The sequence below is a fragment of the Cydia amplana genome, chromosome 13 (genome assembly GCF_948474715.1).
Source record: "Cydia amplana chromosome 13, ilCydAmpl1.1, whole genome shotgun sequence".
Classification (NCBI taxonomy): Eukaryota; Metazoa; Arthropoda; class Insecta; order Lepidoptera; family Tortricidae; genus Cydia; species Cydia amplana.
Window position 1 is genome coordinate 17071893 of NC_086081.1, and position 17269 is coordinate 17089161.

Consider the following 17269-nt stretch of genomic DNA (forward strand, 5'->3'; position numbering starts at 1 on the left):
ACCGCCCGAAAACAATTGAAAATACAAATAAAGGAACTTTGAAGTGATTTCCTGAAGCTAAAAATATTCGGACTTCGCAACCGAACTTTTCTAGTGGAACCGGTCAATAAAAACTGTAGACTGTAGAGACGAGTACGTAATTAAGACTTAATCTTCATGCAAAGTTGATTTTCTCTTTATTAGGTTCTTATAGGTACCTACTTAGTTTAGAGTGGCATAGTGCGCTCAAAATTAACAATTCGCCGGTATACAAATTGTACCCTACCTTTACTCTTAAAAAAATATAAATGTATTTACGATTCTAGAGTACTTAGGTAAATATAAATTTGCGTGTGTTTACACACATTCCTGAATCCTGATCTTCGAACCAATGATACATCAGCAAATAAATTTAAATTACACATATTACTACTTCATAGCAACATAATAATTTACCATCGTAAGACTAAGACCCATAAAATGTTTATTTAGGTAACACCGAGATCCCATCTGGTGCTTTGAGACGTTGACATTAAGAGAAGGCCGTATAAAATTATATGGATCTCGGATTTCGCTAATGGAACCTTCTGAAACTACCTATCTTTAATGTTTACTCGTCTCTAACATTGTTTATTTCGAAGCTAGCGATTCGGCCGCGGTCATCGAGGGTACGTAAAAAATGGTACGCAAAATGATACTTTTTCCAGTTTGTTTGTGTTATTTCTGTTTTGAGCTGTGTTATTCATCTCGACTTCCCATATCTTTTTATCAGTACCTAGGTATAAGTTAAAGAGTCAAAATTCTTAATTATAGCCCTAGCTTAGAAAAGCAGAACACTTTTAGTTTACATAACATGCAATACAATCAATATCATAAAATGGTCATTAACAGACATGGGACAGGTTGTTTAAAAAAAATGTGGTTACAATGCGTAATCAATAAATCATTTTCATTATTTGTATTTAAAACAACACACATTCTGGTATCGGATATTTTTCTCCATTCTGTACCTAATACCTTTAAACTACTTAATAACATAAATGCAGGCATATTAAAATTCGTCCACAAAATGTAGAATATTTTGTCGCTAATTACATAATTATTTCCGTAGTCTAATGGCACCAATACATATTTTCATGACGTATTCTTTCAGTCTTAATTAGAATAATTAAAATAATTGACTAATTTTATAATTCTCAATAATATCAAGCGGTCATTTGCAATTAATTCATGTAATTAATATTAGCAGTGGCGTAGCTAGGCGTGGGCGAAGTGGGCCGTCGCCCACGGCCTCGCGCTAGGGTTGCCAGATTGAAAGGCGCTATTATCGGGAAAAAATATAAATTTTTCGGGATTTTGGGACTTAAGTCGGGAAAAAAAAAACATTCAAATTAAAGAAATTGCATTAAAAACAACGATATTTTACATTATTGGCACTACGTCAGCTGTTCTGCCCAATCTCGCCATGTCGCGCTGACGTCGACGCGGGTCGCTCGCTCGACGACAGTTAGGAACTTGAAATTATTATTTTATAACGTGAAGCTGTTTTTCGGGACAGTTTTCACTTTGTCGGGAATCGGGAACACATGCTAATAATCGGGAGAATCCCGCCAAATCCCGACCATCTGGCAACCCTACCTCGCGCCCCAAGGGGAGCCTCGCGCGAGGCCCCTTCGGGCACAGTGAAAGAAAAGAGCCTCGCAGATGCGATTTCGCCCACGGCTAGATTAGTTCACGCTACGCCACCGAATATTAGAATACTTAATATCTTATTTGACATTAATCATTATAATTAATTAGGACAATGGATATTTATGAAGCAGAACAAGCTTAAAAGTTATACATACAGTCTTCGATTGAGTGCTAATCTTACAATTAATGTCTTAAATAAGTATAAACTTGACTAAACTATGTTCAAATTTCTGTTTGTCGTTCCGTAAATATGAATTTTAGGCATAGTATAGTTAGTTAGGCCTTTTGATTTAAAGTTATACATTACACTGCTTTTTTTTAATTCTATTTCGAGAAAAAGAATGGTTCCAAAATGTCCATACATTTTCGGTCCTTCCATTCCGTTACCTTCATACAAGTTTATGAAAAATGGTAACGGAATGGAAATAAAAACAATTTTTTTTTCTCCTGTTTTGATCCAAAGAGCTCTTTAAATCTTAGTAGAATAAAAATTCTTACTTACTCTTAGTTTAATACAGTTCGAGAAATAGGTGAATGGATAAGGCCATTATCTAAACTACTCCAACAGTTCCTATAAAAAAGCGACGCGTCATGACGTCAGCATTAAACCCTTTTCTTACGGAACGACACCTTCTTGATCTACTATCGATGAAGACGATGAATGTATAAATTTAATATGTACCTTTAGAACAAAGATCTTGTTTAAATCAAGTTAGAACTTGATAATAATTCGAATACAAAATTAATAGTCAGTTTACATCCATAAATGCCAAAATTAATCACAACCTTAAGTAGAAAATAAATAATATAATTAAAAATAAAGAATAACGTAAAAATGTACAAATAAAACTAAATAAGTTCGTCGTAACAGATCATTAAACCGAATTGGGGTTCGTCAAATAAAATTATAAAACAAAATTTATTACCAACAAACTTTTAAGTACTTAGCCATAACTTCTCCAATTTCAGGTAAATTTGCTGTAATTATGAGATTTATGAGTTACAGGAGATTCACTACAGATCGATTCAAGATTTATTCATAAAAGTTCAGCACTGAAATGAATAAATTTAAAAGTTTTTGCAAACAACAAAGCCTAATCAAATAACGCCTTAATACGTTGAATTCAGTTCAGCTGTAAGAGGTTTTCACATTGTCCGATCCAATATAGGATGTCGGATACGAGCACAAAGTAAAAAATATATAAAGCTTCTTTTTATATTTATTTATTCTTTGTTTGAATGTTTACTTTGTCTAGGCATTTATAGCGGAAATAGCGAAAATGCCTGACACAGACAAACAGACGGCCAGCAGACTTAATAGATTGGTGCTACTTCAAGTACGGAACCCTAAAAATCATTGCTAACCGACTTGCAAAGTTCGACGATAGCATTATACTTTTATTAGGTACTTACGGAACTTAAACACTTTCCTGGTAATATTCCTATCGCGAAGAGAGCGTGGGGCGGGTCGAGCGCTCAGACGACTATAAACAGAAGTATATCTTCAAAGTTATTGAGTCTAGAAACTTTCTTCGCAAGTTTCGCGCGGCGTGCCATATATTTTGTCCCCTTCTTATTTCCTGACAACATGCCCCCTCTTAAGAACATTTATTTTCAAATTTATTAAGCGCGGTTAACCTTTTGAACGCTGTAGGTACGTCATAAACAATAACGTCACTGACACGCCAAGGTCACGAGCGCAAGCGTGCTAATGTAAACCTTATTTGAAAGCGTGAAGGTTACTTTGACAGCGTCGGCCATAACACTTATGACTCGGCCACGACATTACGCGACTGGCGACGGCGGCAGAGACTACCATAGGTGGGAACGAAAGGTCCGATCGCTGTGTCTCGCTCCAACCTATGGTTATCGCTGCCGCCGTCGCAAGTCGCGCAATGTCGTGGCCGACCCGTTATAGTTGTCGCTGGCCCTGTGGGCACGAATAGTTACGCCACCTTTAGGTATTCTGGCGTTGAAATGGTTAAAAATATTTTTTTTTTAAGTATTCAGCTCTAGGTCACTTTATACTGGTCGGTTTGCAGTGTACAAGAATAATTCCCCTCAACATAGTTCCCAACTCGTATAGTAAACTCAAACTTCAGCGTTTCATAGCTCTTACGGAACAAACTCATTTCTTGTTCTTGCTAATAGTTAGTACGAGGCATAAAGCGGTCATTATATCCCGAGACCAGTGTAGACACGGCTTTATTCTCTTAAGGCTAGGATCTTCGGAATTTTACCATCCAATTTTTTTTTTTTTTGATACGTACCCAGTACAAAAATATTTTGTAATAAAGTTACATTATAAAAATCGGGTTTAAGAGAAGGGATTGGTTATTGTACTAAATTTTTACACGTTTTAATCGAGGGCAAAAAAATCACACGGAAACTACCTATATAATATTTTGGTACGAGTAAATGAACGGGTGACATAGGCTACATTTTGAACCGACTTTGTAACATACGAAAAAGAAAAGTTTTTCAAACGTTTTGATTGTTTGTACAATTATTAGTAGCTGAACTGAAATATATCTTTGTACACAAATATATAGCTTTTCGAAAAACCTGCCCTTAAGAAATAATACACACATACTCCTACCCAACGACTTAAAGTTTCGCGGTTTACACAAATTAATTAAACTAACTCTTCCATTTCTTGAATATTTCAATCTACGAACATCTCGGTAAATCAGATCTTTGACATATTTAACTTAATAACCCTGAATTAAGCTAAATATGTATACCTACTACGTTTTTACGAAAACATTTTTAAACGAAGTATTCTTATGTTAAATGCATTGTTATTGTAATAAGCGTTTGTGTCGTACACTCAATACCTAGTCAAAACTAAACGAAATCTTATTCAAACAGTCGCGGCCTACGCTAAACAAATAAATAAAAATAATTTTGTACTCTCTCAAGTCCGAATACGAAACAATATGGCTAGATTGATATCGCATATCAAAGTCTACCAGTCAATAATTTAGAAATTACGACCGTGCGTGTATAATAATAAAGTTTAGTTACGATAACACGTATTGCCTTGATGCAAAAATATGTAGTTAAGTCAATACGAGTAAGTGTGGCTAAAGGGTACCAGTGCAAGGTGTGCACACTTACCCGTATTGAACTTAGAATGTTTTCTTTTGGAGCAACAGTCATAAGAAACAAATTTCCACCCTGCGTGAATAGGAATAAGGTCTATATCAGCTAGTGTACCAAAACGGTAAAAAGCTCATTGCTGTCTCACCAGTGATAAGACTGATAAGAATCATATTTCGACCCTGCGTATACAGTAATAAAGTCCAATTCTGATCATATGTAATGCAGCAGTTCCGTTCTTTTATTTAAACATTATGAAGTTACAAGGTCGTAAGAATAAACTTCCAAAATTGGACCCTAAGTGTGTAAAAATAAAGTCCAATTTTGATAAAATTGCAGAAGTTCCATCCCTCTAAGATAGATGCTGCTTTCCAAAATTGGACCCTGCGTGTATAATAATAAAGTCCAAAATCACACGTATTGTCGCGAGCCGTTCTTCCGCGTCCGCGGCAGCGTGTCGTCGGCGCCGGCCGCGTTGCCGCAGTTGTTGTTGTGCAGAAACGACATTTCCACGCTTCCGTCGCCGCTCTGGAAATTAAAGACACGTTAGTGCTGTCTCATAATATCGACGGTGGAAATTTCAAATGTCGTAAGGGACATGTTGTCGTATGTGCCTTACGACATTTGATATTTCCACCCTCGATTCGATATGTTACACACCGCTTAAATGCGCTTATTAAGCTCTCACAAAATTTTCAAATAAGAACCAGATGTCTCAACTAATATATTAATATAAAACCAACAATCAAAGAGAATTTAGTCTCGAGGCGTATTGTAAAAGTAAATTTTGTAGCAACAGTAAATTTACTGCCATTTATCGACACATGATTAAAACTTTTGGTACGCCATTTGACATTGATCCTTATTCTTTCACAGATATGTGTAACATAATTTGTTAAATATCAAAAAGTAGCACCATCTACTCGAGTGTAAGCCAAGGTATGGTAAAATGTACTTTGACAATACGCCTCTATTTCAAATTCTCAATAACTATGAACTAAAATATGTAAACCTATAAATCTATAAACTGACCTCAGCGTGCATCGGATTTGCGGTGATAGTGATGGGCACCTTTGCAGGTATGTAGCCGTTGGCACCCCCGCTCTCTGGACCGGAGCCTTTCTCTTCTGAAAACAAATAACGTTATGTTTAGGTGTTAAGGTGACAGTCCATTTCCAACCGCAGCTGCACTACTGTTCATTTTACTATGAAAATTGATAGTAACAGCATGCAGAAATGGAATGTTACCCTTAGGGTCACATCATCGGACGAAGATCCGAGTCGCGTTCTTTCTAATGGCCTTAGCCCAATCGGTAGTGATCCTGCCTACGAAGCTAGAAGTCCCGAGTTCGATTTCCGGTAAGGGCATTTATTTGCTGTTTATTACGATTATTTGTTCCTGGATTATGGATGTTTTTCATGCTATTATTCAGACAACAACTGAACAGTAGGTGGTACTGAATATACGACAAATTAGTCACATTACTGAAATAGGGACCTAGATTTTAGCGACCTTTCAAGTCCAAGTTACCCAACAAAACAACGTTAATTGTGTTTGAATATACTTAGAGGCATAACAGGCGCCTCGAGCACTCGTCGGTCTTTCGGTTAATTACGAGGACATCCATTTTCAGAAAAATACGTAGTTTCAGTATTTACTGATTTAATACAGCAGGTAATTTCCTTTGATGTTGATGAAGGCCGACTGTTTTCTAAAGGTTATGTTAAATTTGTGAAACAAAACATGTTATCCCAATCGGATGCCGGATACCACTACAAAGAAACAAAACTATAGAAGTGCCTTTTTATATTTCTAAAGATTTTAGCAGCAGCCTAGGGCATATTTTAGCAGCTGTTTTCCTCCAAAGGTCATTCGATACTCGTATCGGATCGGACAATGCGAAAACGCTCTTAATATACTTACTGTTGGCAGGTGGTCGCTCTCCGACACAGCAGTAACGGCCTATCCACGACATTGCGCGACTGGCTTCGGCTAAGGCGACAGGAGGACAGGAGGCTCTTCGAGTGGCTCGATGGTCGTGCTAGGAGTAGTTCGGTAGTGTTTCAGTCTACTTACTGTTGGCAGGTGGTCGTCTCGCCCTCCGACACAGCAGTAAGGTCACGACCAGGATAACAAGCAGCGCCGTAGCGCCTATGGCGCCGCCGGCCGTCACTAGCGCCGCGGGCGCCTGGCCCTTCGGCTCTTCGAGTGGCTCGATGGTCGTGCTAGGAGTAGTTCGGTAGTGTTTCAGTCTACTTACTGTTGGCAGGTGGTCGTCTCGCCCTCCGACACAGCAGTAAGATCACAACCAGGATAACGAGGAGCGCCGTAGCGCCTATGGCGCCGCCGGCCGTCACTAGCGCCGCGGGCGCCTGGCCCTTCGGCTCTTCGGGCGGTGGCTCCGTGCTTGTGCTCGGTGTGGTCGGGTTCGGCAGGGTTTTTGCGACCTGGACAAATAAAGTGGTCAATGAAGTATTAGGTTCAACTTGGGGTGCACTCATGTTTTTTTATGATACAGGAGGCAATCCAGCAGACCAATCGTCTGATTGTAAGCAATTACCGTCACCCAAAGACACGCAGGTAGGTAGGGGTTTTAAGTGCGCCGGTCTTTAAGGTGGGAGTTAAACGCTAAGGTCATCAGTTAGTACAGTATGTATAAAGCGTACTTACAAGTATTTTGCTAAACTCCGACGGCGCTTGAGCGGTGTAGCTCTGCAGCTTCCACTCGTAAGCCGTGTCTGCCGCCAGATGGCCGAGGATGGCGACGCGAGTGGCGCCCCCCTCCACGGTCACCTTCTCGTATTTGCCCGCGGAGGACACGGCGCGGTAGTACACGTAGAAACCTTCCGCTTCTACGCCACCGCCGCTCGACCACTGCAACACGGAATTAGGTTTTGCAATTTTGATTTGATCGTCCCATTCACTTCGGATCGGCGCAGCATGTCTTTTTCTTTCATACCTCTCTGTCGCCCGTCATCTCATCATTCCCTTGCGTTCGTTTCATATCATCTGTCACCCAGTCCATCCACCTGTTCCTCGGTTTTCCTACCTCGTACCTCCCTCTACATTCATTCCTAATACACCTTTCTCGTCACATGACTTTCTTCCCTCCGCATCACATGCCCGTACCACGCTGAGTAGAGCTGATCAGGTCTGAGACAAAAGCCTTACAATTTACAATTATCGTATGAAGGCAGCACACGGTTGACCGTTTACCGCAGGCTTTTATTTTTTCGGGTGATACAATGAAAATGAAAAAAAAATGAAAAAAGTTTATTGTATAAATTTAGACATACGTCCCGGTGTCCTGATCTAGGAAACCCTGTGTTACAGGACCCAGTTTCGTTACTTATACTAGTTTCTTAATCTATATATTGGTAGGTACAAATTGTACGGAGAGTTACACTGAAACTTACAGATAGCTATGCCTCTTTTAACATATATATTATTTTTATTTGTGAACTGCATGTGTACGAGTGTTTGTTTATATATATATATATGTGTGTGTGTGTGTGTGTGTGTGTGTGTGTGTGTGTGTGTGTGTTAGTGTGTAAAAATGCATACTATAATATTTATGATAAGGAAGTATTATTTCAATGTTATTATTATAAAATGTATATCTATGTAAGTATTTTAAATATTTAATTAATTATTTTAACACGTTTAGGAGGAGTTCAGTGTCGTGGTAATCTAGTTGAGTAAGCCAACTAGTTAAATACCGTTTGCTAGGAGGTCTCTTACCAGGCCCAGGACAATGATGGCTCTTACCGTCCAGTTAAGCCTCACGCTGCTCGAAGAGACAGGCTCAGCCGCAATGAGGTCCGGGGCCCGCGGGCCCTCGATCCCTCCCCGCTGCAGGTAGAAGCGGGGACTGCTCCGACCCTGGGTATTGTCCTGGTTTGAGTACACGGCTGCTATGCGGAATCTGTAAAGAAAGGAGAATTTACTGGTAGTATCTGACCGGTACCAGTCCGTCCACTGCGAAGGAGTGTATGTAGGGTGGTATATATGTCGGAGTTTGCAGTGTGCCACGGCCCACTGCTCGGGTTCGTCACTTACTTGTAGTATCTGTCCGGTACCAGTCCGTCCACTTCGAAGGAGTGTATGTAGGGTGGTATGTCGGAGTTTGCAGTGTGCCACGGCCCGCTACTCGAGTTCGTCACTTCCCGGTATTGGACCTAAGAGGTAACATTAACATTCACTATTCAGTAATTAAATTAAATGAAGTATTTATTTTATGATGCCTATTTTAACTGTCTATTTATGACTAAAATCTCTACTTACTATTTTTTGTCATACATGACATTAATAATGGCATTCCGAGTATATATTATTTACTATGTAAGTATATTTGTTACACCGGAATAAAACGTGTATTTGATACACCGGAAAAAACATGGAAACAACTTGTGTCGAAGTCTGCTCCATCAAGAGGCTGGCTATACATATTAACGCATAGGCCCTTCTCTCACGAGGCTACTCTCAAGTGATTTGTGTTTCGTACGCGTATCCTACGCGTCGCTTGTGAGTACCTGCCATATTTATTTCCTACGTTTCGCACGAAGCGTTTGATATCAGTCGCATGATACTGTCTTGCTGGTCGCACGCGACTCGAGTCGTATACGCGTTGTATACTCAAGATGGGGGCGGAACAAGTTTTTAATATAAATTTCGTAAAAGTATGGAAAAGTATCCATGTTTATATAATTATAAGCTGCCTGATTATGTAAGAAAATACCTAGTGTGACCTGGTGTGTGTGTGTGTGTGTGTGTGTGTGTGTGTGTGTGTGTGTGTGTGTGTGTGTGTGTGTGTGTGTGTGTGTGTGTGTGTGTGTGTGTGTGTGTGTGTGTGTGTGTGTGATGATGTGAGAAAGATGTAGGAGAGATGTTATGTGGTTGTGTGTTGTGTTCTTGCAATAAAAATAGAGCAGAAGATTGTCTTCATCGCTGGAGCTAGACATTGTCGCACCAATTGAGTGTCATTCCGCAAATGACACAAAATAGTCTCATTTGCGTAGCACGAGTAGCATACCAGTAGGCGATCATGGTTTGCATCTCAGTCGCGTAGCATTTGAATAGCCTCGTGAGAGAAGGGCCATAGAGGTACAAGTCCACAGTAAACAGGACACCCAACATCAGAACACAGCTCAGACCCTGTCAATGTTTAACTACAAACAAAGGCCTTATTTATCCCGACTCTAGCCGGTTTGTAGGCCGAGAGCGCTAAGTGCTGAACGTATCATATATTCGATTGGTTGTTATACTTGTAATGTAATGTAATATACGTATGACTAAATGAAATCTCCTGACATAGCAGATACACAAAGACTTTTAAGCATATCACAGTAAATATTGTGAAAATCAGGTTCAGAAAGACGTTAGCTACTTTTTTGATAATCAAAACTGACACTTATCACCGAGCAAGACCGGGATCTTTTCCAGTTAACCGTTCCAATAAAGTGTGGCAATGTCATAATTAATGTTAAATTTCTATAAAAATAGGACGTGTAGGTACATGGCGTATAATGAGTAAGTAATGACAATTTATTCAAATCGGTGCACAGATAGCTTAGACGGACTTTAGCTACTTTCCAGATTTGGTACCATTATTAATGAGTTTTACCTTAAAGAATCGTATGGGCATCCCGGAGCTGGAGTTGGACCATGACACCATGACGCTCTCATCCGACATACGGGTCAGGGTCGGACGCGAAGGCGGCACCATTTCTGTAAACCAAGAATTATTTATAATGGCCCTTGACATACCTACTCGTATTGAGTCTTCTTCAGAGAACGTCTAAGGGTCACCTCACCCCACACTAGCGTCTTTTTAGGGTTCCGTAGCCAAATGGCAAAAAACGGAACCCTTATAGGTTCGTCATGTCTGTCTGTCTGTCCGTCTGTCCGTCCGTATGTCACAGCCACTTTTCTCCGAAACTATAAGAACTATACTGTTGAAACTTGGTAAGTAGATGTATTCTGTGAACCGCATTAAGATTTTCACACAAAAATAGAAAACAAACAATACATTTTTGGGGTTCCCCATACTTCGAACTGAAACTCAAAAATTTTTTTTTCATCAAACCCATACGTGTGGGGTATCTATGGATAGGTCTTCAAAAATGATATTGAGGTTTCTAATATCATTTTTTTCTAAACTGGATAGTTTGCGCGAGAGACACTTCCAAAGTGGTAAAATGTGTGTCCCCCCCCCTGTAACTTCTAAAATAAGAGAATGATAAAACTAAAAAAAATATATGATGTACATTACCATGTAAACTTCCACCGAAAATTGGTTTGAACGAGATCTAGTAAGTAGTTTTTTTTTATACGTCATAAATCGCCTAAATACGGAACCCTTCATGGGCGAGTCCGACTCGCACTTGGCCGCTTTTTTTTAATACGTCATAAATCGCCTAAATACGGAACCCTTCATGGGCGAGTCCGACTCGCACTTGGCCGCTTTTTTTATTTAATGGCGTCGCTGCGCAGTTGCACCAACGTTGCGTCGAGCAGCAGCCATAGAGTCTGACTCCGACGCTCAGGAGACGCTAGTGTGTGGTGGTTCTAAACTACAGGGAACTTACTTGCTTTTTTCTTAGGGTTCTTCCGATTGTTGTGTTTGTTTTTAGGCTGCTGGTACGCAATGTGTGCTGCCTTCGCGCTGTCTGCAGAATATTCCTGTACAAAACAAAACGTTATTAGTAAGAATAGTAAGTATGGAGTTCCGAATGTCAGTTACATTATTATATAGGAACTACTGACCAACTCTCAGTAGACTTCAGTCCCCACTGTCCCCAAACACACCCGCCTGGAGAGTATTACTATACTCTCTCATAGGGCTGAATGAACGCGACACCCGATCGACAGCCCGCCTGCTTCCGGCCGGGCGTCCCTACTGTTGCGTCTAGTGCCTAGTTCGTAGTATTTAGATGAATCCAGGAGATCTAGACTGCTGAATAAAACGATAGCGGACTGTAAACACTATTTTTAATTACTGGTAGTTACAAAGATATTCTTATTATTTATAATTAATTTGGACGCGACGCGATATGTGTGCGTTCCGCGAGCCGTTATTTCGATTCTGCCCGTCCCCCCGCGGACCGGTCCCCGGGCCCGTCGCCGGCTAACCGGTCCGGTGACGTGACGTCATCGCTGTTGCTGTGGAGTCAATTTGATGCGGCGGCGGTATTGTTACCAACACTACACTACATCTACATACTCTCTCATAGCCTCCTACGTGTGACGTGTGGAGGCCAGCAGGCAGTGTTGGCCGAAAGTTAATGCGAATTGAAAATGTTGGCCATTAACCATTATAAATTGAATCTTAAACCGTATCGGACGATTATAGTTTACGATTCAATTTATAATGGTTAATGGCCAGCATTTTCAATTTGCATTAACTTTCGGCCAACACTGCCAGCAGGCTGGATTGCCCGTTCCAGCACCACTGGATGAAATTACCTACATGTCCGGTGACAGCGGGCAATCTAGACTGCGCAGTTAGGATTTAGGTTTTGTTTTAGCCTTAAGTAATACTAACATTGTCTTTATAGTTTTGTTTTGATATTTTGTTACTAACCAATGATATGGATAATGTGTGTGTTTAAATTCTATGAATGTGTGTGAAATGAAGTTTTTCTATTTCTACTTTCTACATTGGTGACCGTCCGACATTGGACAGCCGACCACTTGTCTCGCTCACTCCTCGTCCGGGGCTCACCTGTGAGATCAGAGGGCCTACCGCGAACCACGTTCGACGTGTTACCTCCCTGTCACACTTACGTACGAATTTACAAGTGCGACAGAGAGGCAACACGTCGAACGTGGTTCGCGGTAGGCGCTCTGCACGGGCACGACGGTGAGCAGCGCCGCGTCGTGCGCGCAGCCGAGCGCGTTGCACGCGAAGCACTGCAGCGCGCCCGCGTGCTTTATCCCCCTCTCTCTATACATTGGTGACCGTCCGACCGCCTGTCTCGCTCACTCCTCGTCCGGGGCTCACCTGTGAGATCTGCACCGGCACGACGGTGAGCAGCGCCGCGTCGTGCGCGCAGCCGAGCGCGTTGCACGCGAAGCACTGCAGCGCGCCCGCGTGCTTTATCCCCCTCTCTCTATACATTGATGACCGTCCGACACTGGACAGCCGCCCGCCTGTCTCGCTCACTCCTCGTCCGGGGCTCACCTGTGAGATCTGCACCGGCACGACGGTGAGCAGCGCCGCGTCGTGCGCGCAGCCGAGCGCGTTGCACGCGAAGCACTGCAGCGCGCCCGCGTGCTTTATCCCCCTCTCTCTATACATTGATGACCGTCCGACACTGGACAGCCGCCCGCCTGTCTCGCTCACTCCTCGTCCGGGGCTCACCTGTGAGATCTGCACGGGCACGACGGTGAGCAGCGCCGCGTCGTGCGCGCAGCCGAGCGCGTTGCACGCGAAGCACTGCAGCGCGCCCGCGTGCTTTGTCCCCCTCTCTCTATACATTGGTGACCATCCGACATTGGACAGCCGCCTACCTTGTCTCGCTCACTCCTCGTCCGGGGCTCACCTGTGAGATCTGCACGGGCACGACGGTGAGCAGCGCCGCGTCGTGCGCGCAGCCGAGCGCGTTGCACGCGAAGCACTGCAGCGCGCCCGCGTGCTTTATCCCCCTCTCTCTATACATTGGTGACCGTCCGACCGCCTGTCTCGCTCACTCCTCGTCCGGGGCTCACCTGTGAGATCTGCACCGGCACGACGGTGAGCAGCGCCGCGTCGTGCGCGCAGCCGAGCGCGTTGCACGCGAAGCACTGCAGCGCGCCCGCGTGCTTTATCCCCCTCTCTCTATACATTGGTGACCGTCCGACCGCCTGTCTCGCTCACTCCTCGTCCGGGGCTCACCTGTGAGATCTGCACCGGCACGACGGTGAGCAGCGCCGCGTCGTGCGCGCAGCCGAGCGCGTTGCACGCGAAGCACTGCAGCGCGCCCGCGTGCTTTATCCCCCTCTCTCTATACATTGATGACCGTCCGACACTGGACAGCCGCCCGCCTGTCTCGCTCACTCCTCGTCCGGGGCTCACCTGTGAGATCTGCACGGGCACGACGGTGAGCAGCGCCGCGTCGTGCGCGCAGCCGAGCGCGTTGCACGCGAAGCACTGCAGCGCGCCCGCGTGCTTTGTCCCCCTCTCTCTATACATTGGTGACCATCCGACATTGGACAGCCGCCTACCTTGTCTCGCTCACTCCTCGTCCGGGGCTCACCTGTGAGATCTGCACGGGCACGACGGTGAGCAGCGCCGCGTCGTGCGCGCAGCCGAGCGCGTTGCACGCGAAGCACTGCAGCGCGCCCGCGTGCTTTATCCCCCTCTCTCTATACATTGGTGACCGTCCGACCGCCTGTCTCGCTCACTCCTCGTCCGGGGCTCACCTGTGAGATCTGCACCGGCACGACGGTGAGCAGCGCCGCGTCGTGCGCGCAGCCGAGCGCGTTGCACGCGAAGCACTGCAGCGCGCCCGCGTGCTTTATCCCCCTCTCTCTATACATTGGTGACCGTCCGACCGCCTGTCTCGCTCACTCCTCGTCCGGGGCTCACCTGTGAGATCTGCACGGGCACGACGGTGAGCAGCGCCGCGTCGTGCGCGCAGCCGAGCGCGTTGCACGCGAAGCACTGCAGCGCGCCCGCGTGCTTTATCCCCCTCTCTCTATACATTGGTGACCGTCCGACCGCCTGTCTCGCTCACTCCTCGTCCGGGGCTCACCTGTGAGATCTGCACCGGCACGACGGTGAGCAGCGCCGCGTCGTGCGCGTTGCACGCGAAGCACTGCAGCGCGCCCGCGTGCTTTATCCCCCTCTCTCTATACATTGGTGACCGTCCGACCGCCTGTCTCGCTCACTCCTCGTCCGGGGCTCACCTGTGAGATCTGCACCGGCACGACGGTGAGCAGCGCCGCGTCGTGCGCGCAGCCGAGCGCGTTGCACGCGAAGCACTGCAGCGCGCCCGCGTGCTTTATCCCCCTCTCTCTATACATTGGTGACCGTCCGACCGCCTGTCTCGCTCACTCCTCGTCCGGGGCTCACCTGTGAGATCTGCACCGGCACGACGGTGAGCAGCGCCGCGTCGTGCGCGCAGCCGAGCGGGTTGCACGCGAAGCACTGCAGCGCGCCCGCATGCTTTTTCTCTACGCGCGCGAATCGCAGCTCCGATCCTGCATACAGAGAAATATTGATATGTGATTTGTTTAATGGGCCGACTATTATTTTGTTTTTCGTCACATTTGGTTGAATTTAATAAATATGGAATCACAAATTGTTACAAAAAAGTACTTACCTTTGTAATTTTCCGTCGAATTACGAAAATAGTACGTACGAGGGTTGTTTGAGAAGTAACTTGGTTTCTTATCAAAAAATAATAATATTGCAAATGTATTTATTTTATTTCTCTACGTAATCCCCCCGAAGTTCTACGCACTTGTCCCAACGAGTCTGCAACATCTCTATGCCTTCACGGAAGTGCGTCTCTTCAAGGGCCTCGAAATACGCATTGACCTCCCGTATAACCTCCTCATCGGACTTAAAATTTCGCCCTAAGAGAAATGTTTTCAGTTTCGGGAAGAGGTGATAGTCCGACGAAGCCAAATCTGGTGAATAAGCAGGGTGTGGAAGAAGTTGCAATCGTAACTACGACAATTTTTGTGCAGCGACACGACTTGAATGCACCGGAGCGTTGTCATGGTGAAAAATCACATTATTTTTTGCCAAACCTGGACGTTTTTCGGCTATTGCCGCCTGTAACTGATCCAAAAGTGATGCGTAGTATGCTCCAATTATAGATTTTCCCTTGGCCAGGTAGTCAATTAAAAGTATCCCTTTGCGTCCCAAAACACAGACGCCATCACCTTTCCAGCAGACGGAATGCATATGGCTTTCTTTGGAGTTGGCTCACCATGACCAACCCATTGTTTCGACTGATGTTTCGTCTCCGGGATGTAGTGATGGATCCAGGTTTCATCCATAGTGACAAAACGGCGAATAAAATCTGTTGGATTTTTTTTAAACACCTGCAAATCTTCATCAGATGTTCACATCAGGTGTTCGCACGCATTTGTTCAGAGTCAGTAATCGCGGCACTTACCTTACACAAAGCTTTTTCTTGTGCAAATCGTCGTGTAAAATAAAATGCACCCGCTCAGAAGAGATGTTTGTGACTTCAGCTAATTCGCGTATTTTCAATCTTCGGTCGGCTAAAACTAAATCATGGATTTTATCGATGATTTCGGGTAAAAGTGCTGTTTTCGGGGCTCCAGGGCGAGGTGCATCTTTAATGCGTGTCCTGCCTCGCTTAAACTTATTTACCCAAAGTCAAACCGTTCCCTAGGAAGGACACGATCTACCTAACGTAGGTAAAATCCTTTCATGGATTTGTTTCACAGTTTTGCCTTCCAAAAAAAAAGAACTGAAGAACTCCACGAATTCCAATTTTCTCCATTTTCCCGCGTAAATCAGACCAGTTTTGTTTGAACTACTGTCAAATGACAAATTCCTGCCAAAAATGTCATGACGCCACATATTAAATATGTTTAATTACTAAACTAAATCAATACATACAGAGTTGAAGCCAGCGCCATCTATACATAGGCGAAACAAGTTACTTCTCAAATTACCCTCGTACCTATACTTTTTCGTAACTCAAAGGAATATGTTTTAACAATACACGGTGAAATTGCGCTTATGTTGTACAGAATAGGGAGCTCTAACTATTCGCCAAATGTTATTAAAATCTGACGAACAAAAGAAAATTCTAAAAGTGGAATCTTGAGCGTTGCGAAGGTTTCAGCTCACAAGAGATAAACAATCTTTGCTGACTACAAACAAATCTAATCCAAAATAACGTTCATTTGATTAGATTTGGAATGTTATTTTCTTCACATTGGTGTGGTGAAAATTTGTATGTTTAGTGGTCCTTGAACTATCGCAACTTATCAGAGCGACAAGATACCATATAAGGCCCGGGCTGTGTTGCAAATGTACATATTAAAGCTAGGGTACTCACAGTATCTTAAAATTAGGTCTAACATCCACGAACGTACCTTGCGCCTTAATGCCTTTGCCAGTGACAGGTTCAGCGTTCAACATCCAATACACCAGCGGCGGAGGCCGGCCGAGCGGCGTGCCGCACGCCACGCGCGCCGGCGTGCCTTCGCTGGCGTTCACGCCGTACGCCACGCCCTCCCAGTATGGCGGCTGGAGGGCCAGCACACGCCACGAGCGGCGGATGGCGTTGCCGTTCACGGAGCACGAGTATATGCCCTGGGAATACAATTGGGATGTCGTAGCTAGGAATTATTGGTGGCATTTTAAAGGAGGGTGGGCAAATTGGCCTAATGACCAATAAGGACAAGCAATATGTCACTGGATAGCTTATTCTAAAGCCCTTGCTACACGGTCGCCGACAAGCCCCTCAGACCGCGTGGCCTTGGTCTGGACGGACCGTATAGACAGTTGTTTCCAACAAAATTTGA

The 17269-nt window shown here is 44.3% G+C and overlaps 1 protein-coding gene across 1 annotated transcript in view; it reads right to left on the bottom strand.

Annotated features, from left to right (window-relative positions):
• Window positions 1-5134: 5134 nt before the first annotated feature.
• Window positions 5135-17269, bottom strand: part of LOC134653603 (interference hedgehog) — a 58583-nt gene continuing 46448 nt past the window's right edge. The window contains exons 8-17 of the mRNA XM_063509000.1: window positions 16838-17057; window positions 14829-14956; window positions 11362-11455; window positions 10398-10501; window positions 8834-8952; window positions 8543-8699; window positions 7445-7648; window positions 7035-7221; window positions 5806-5900; window positions 5135-5301 (exon numbers count right to left, since the gene is read on the bottom strand). Of these exons, the coding sequence (XP_063365070.1) occupies window positions 5185-5301; window positions 5806-5900; window positions 7035-7221; window positions 7445-7648; window positions 8543-8699; window positions 8834-8952; window positions 10398-10501; window positions 11362-11455; window positions 14829-14956; window positions 16838-17057 (1425 nt within the window). The 3' untranslated portion in view covers window positions 5135-5184. The remainder of the gene's footprint in view (window positions 5302-5805; window positions 5901-7034; window positions 7222-7444; window positions 7649-8542; window positions 8700-8833; window positions 8953-10397; window positions 10502-11361; window positions 11456-14828; window positions 14957-16837; window positions 17058-17269) is intronic.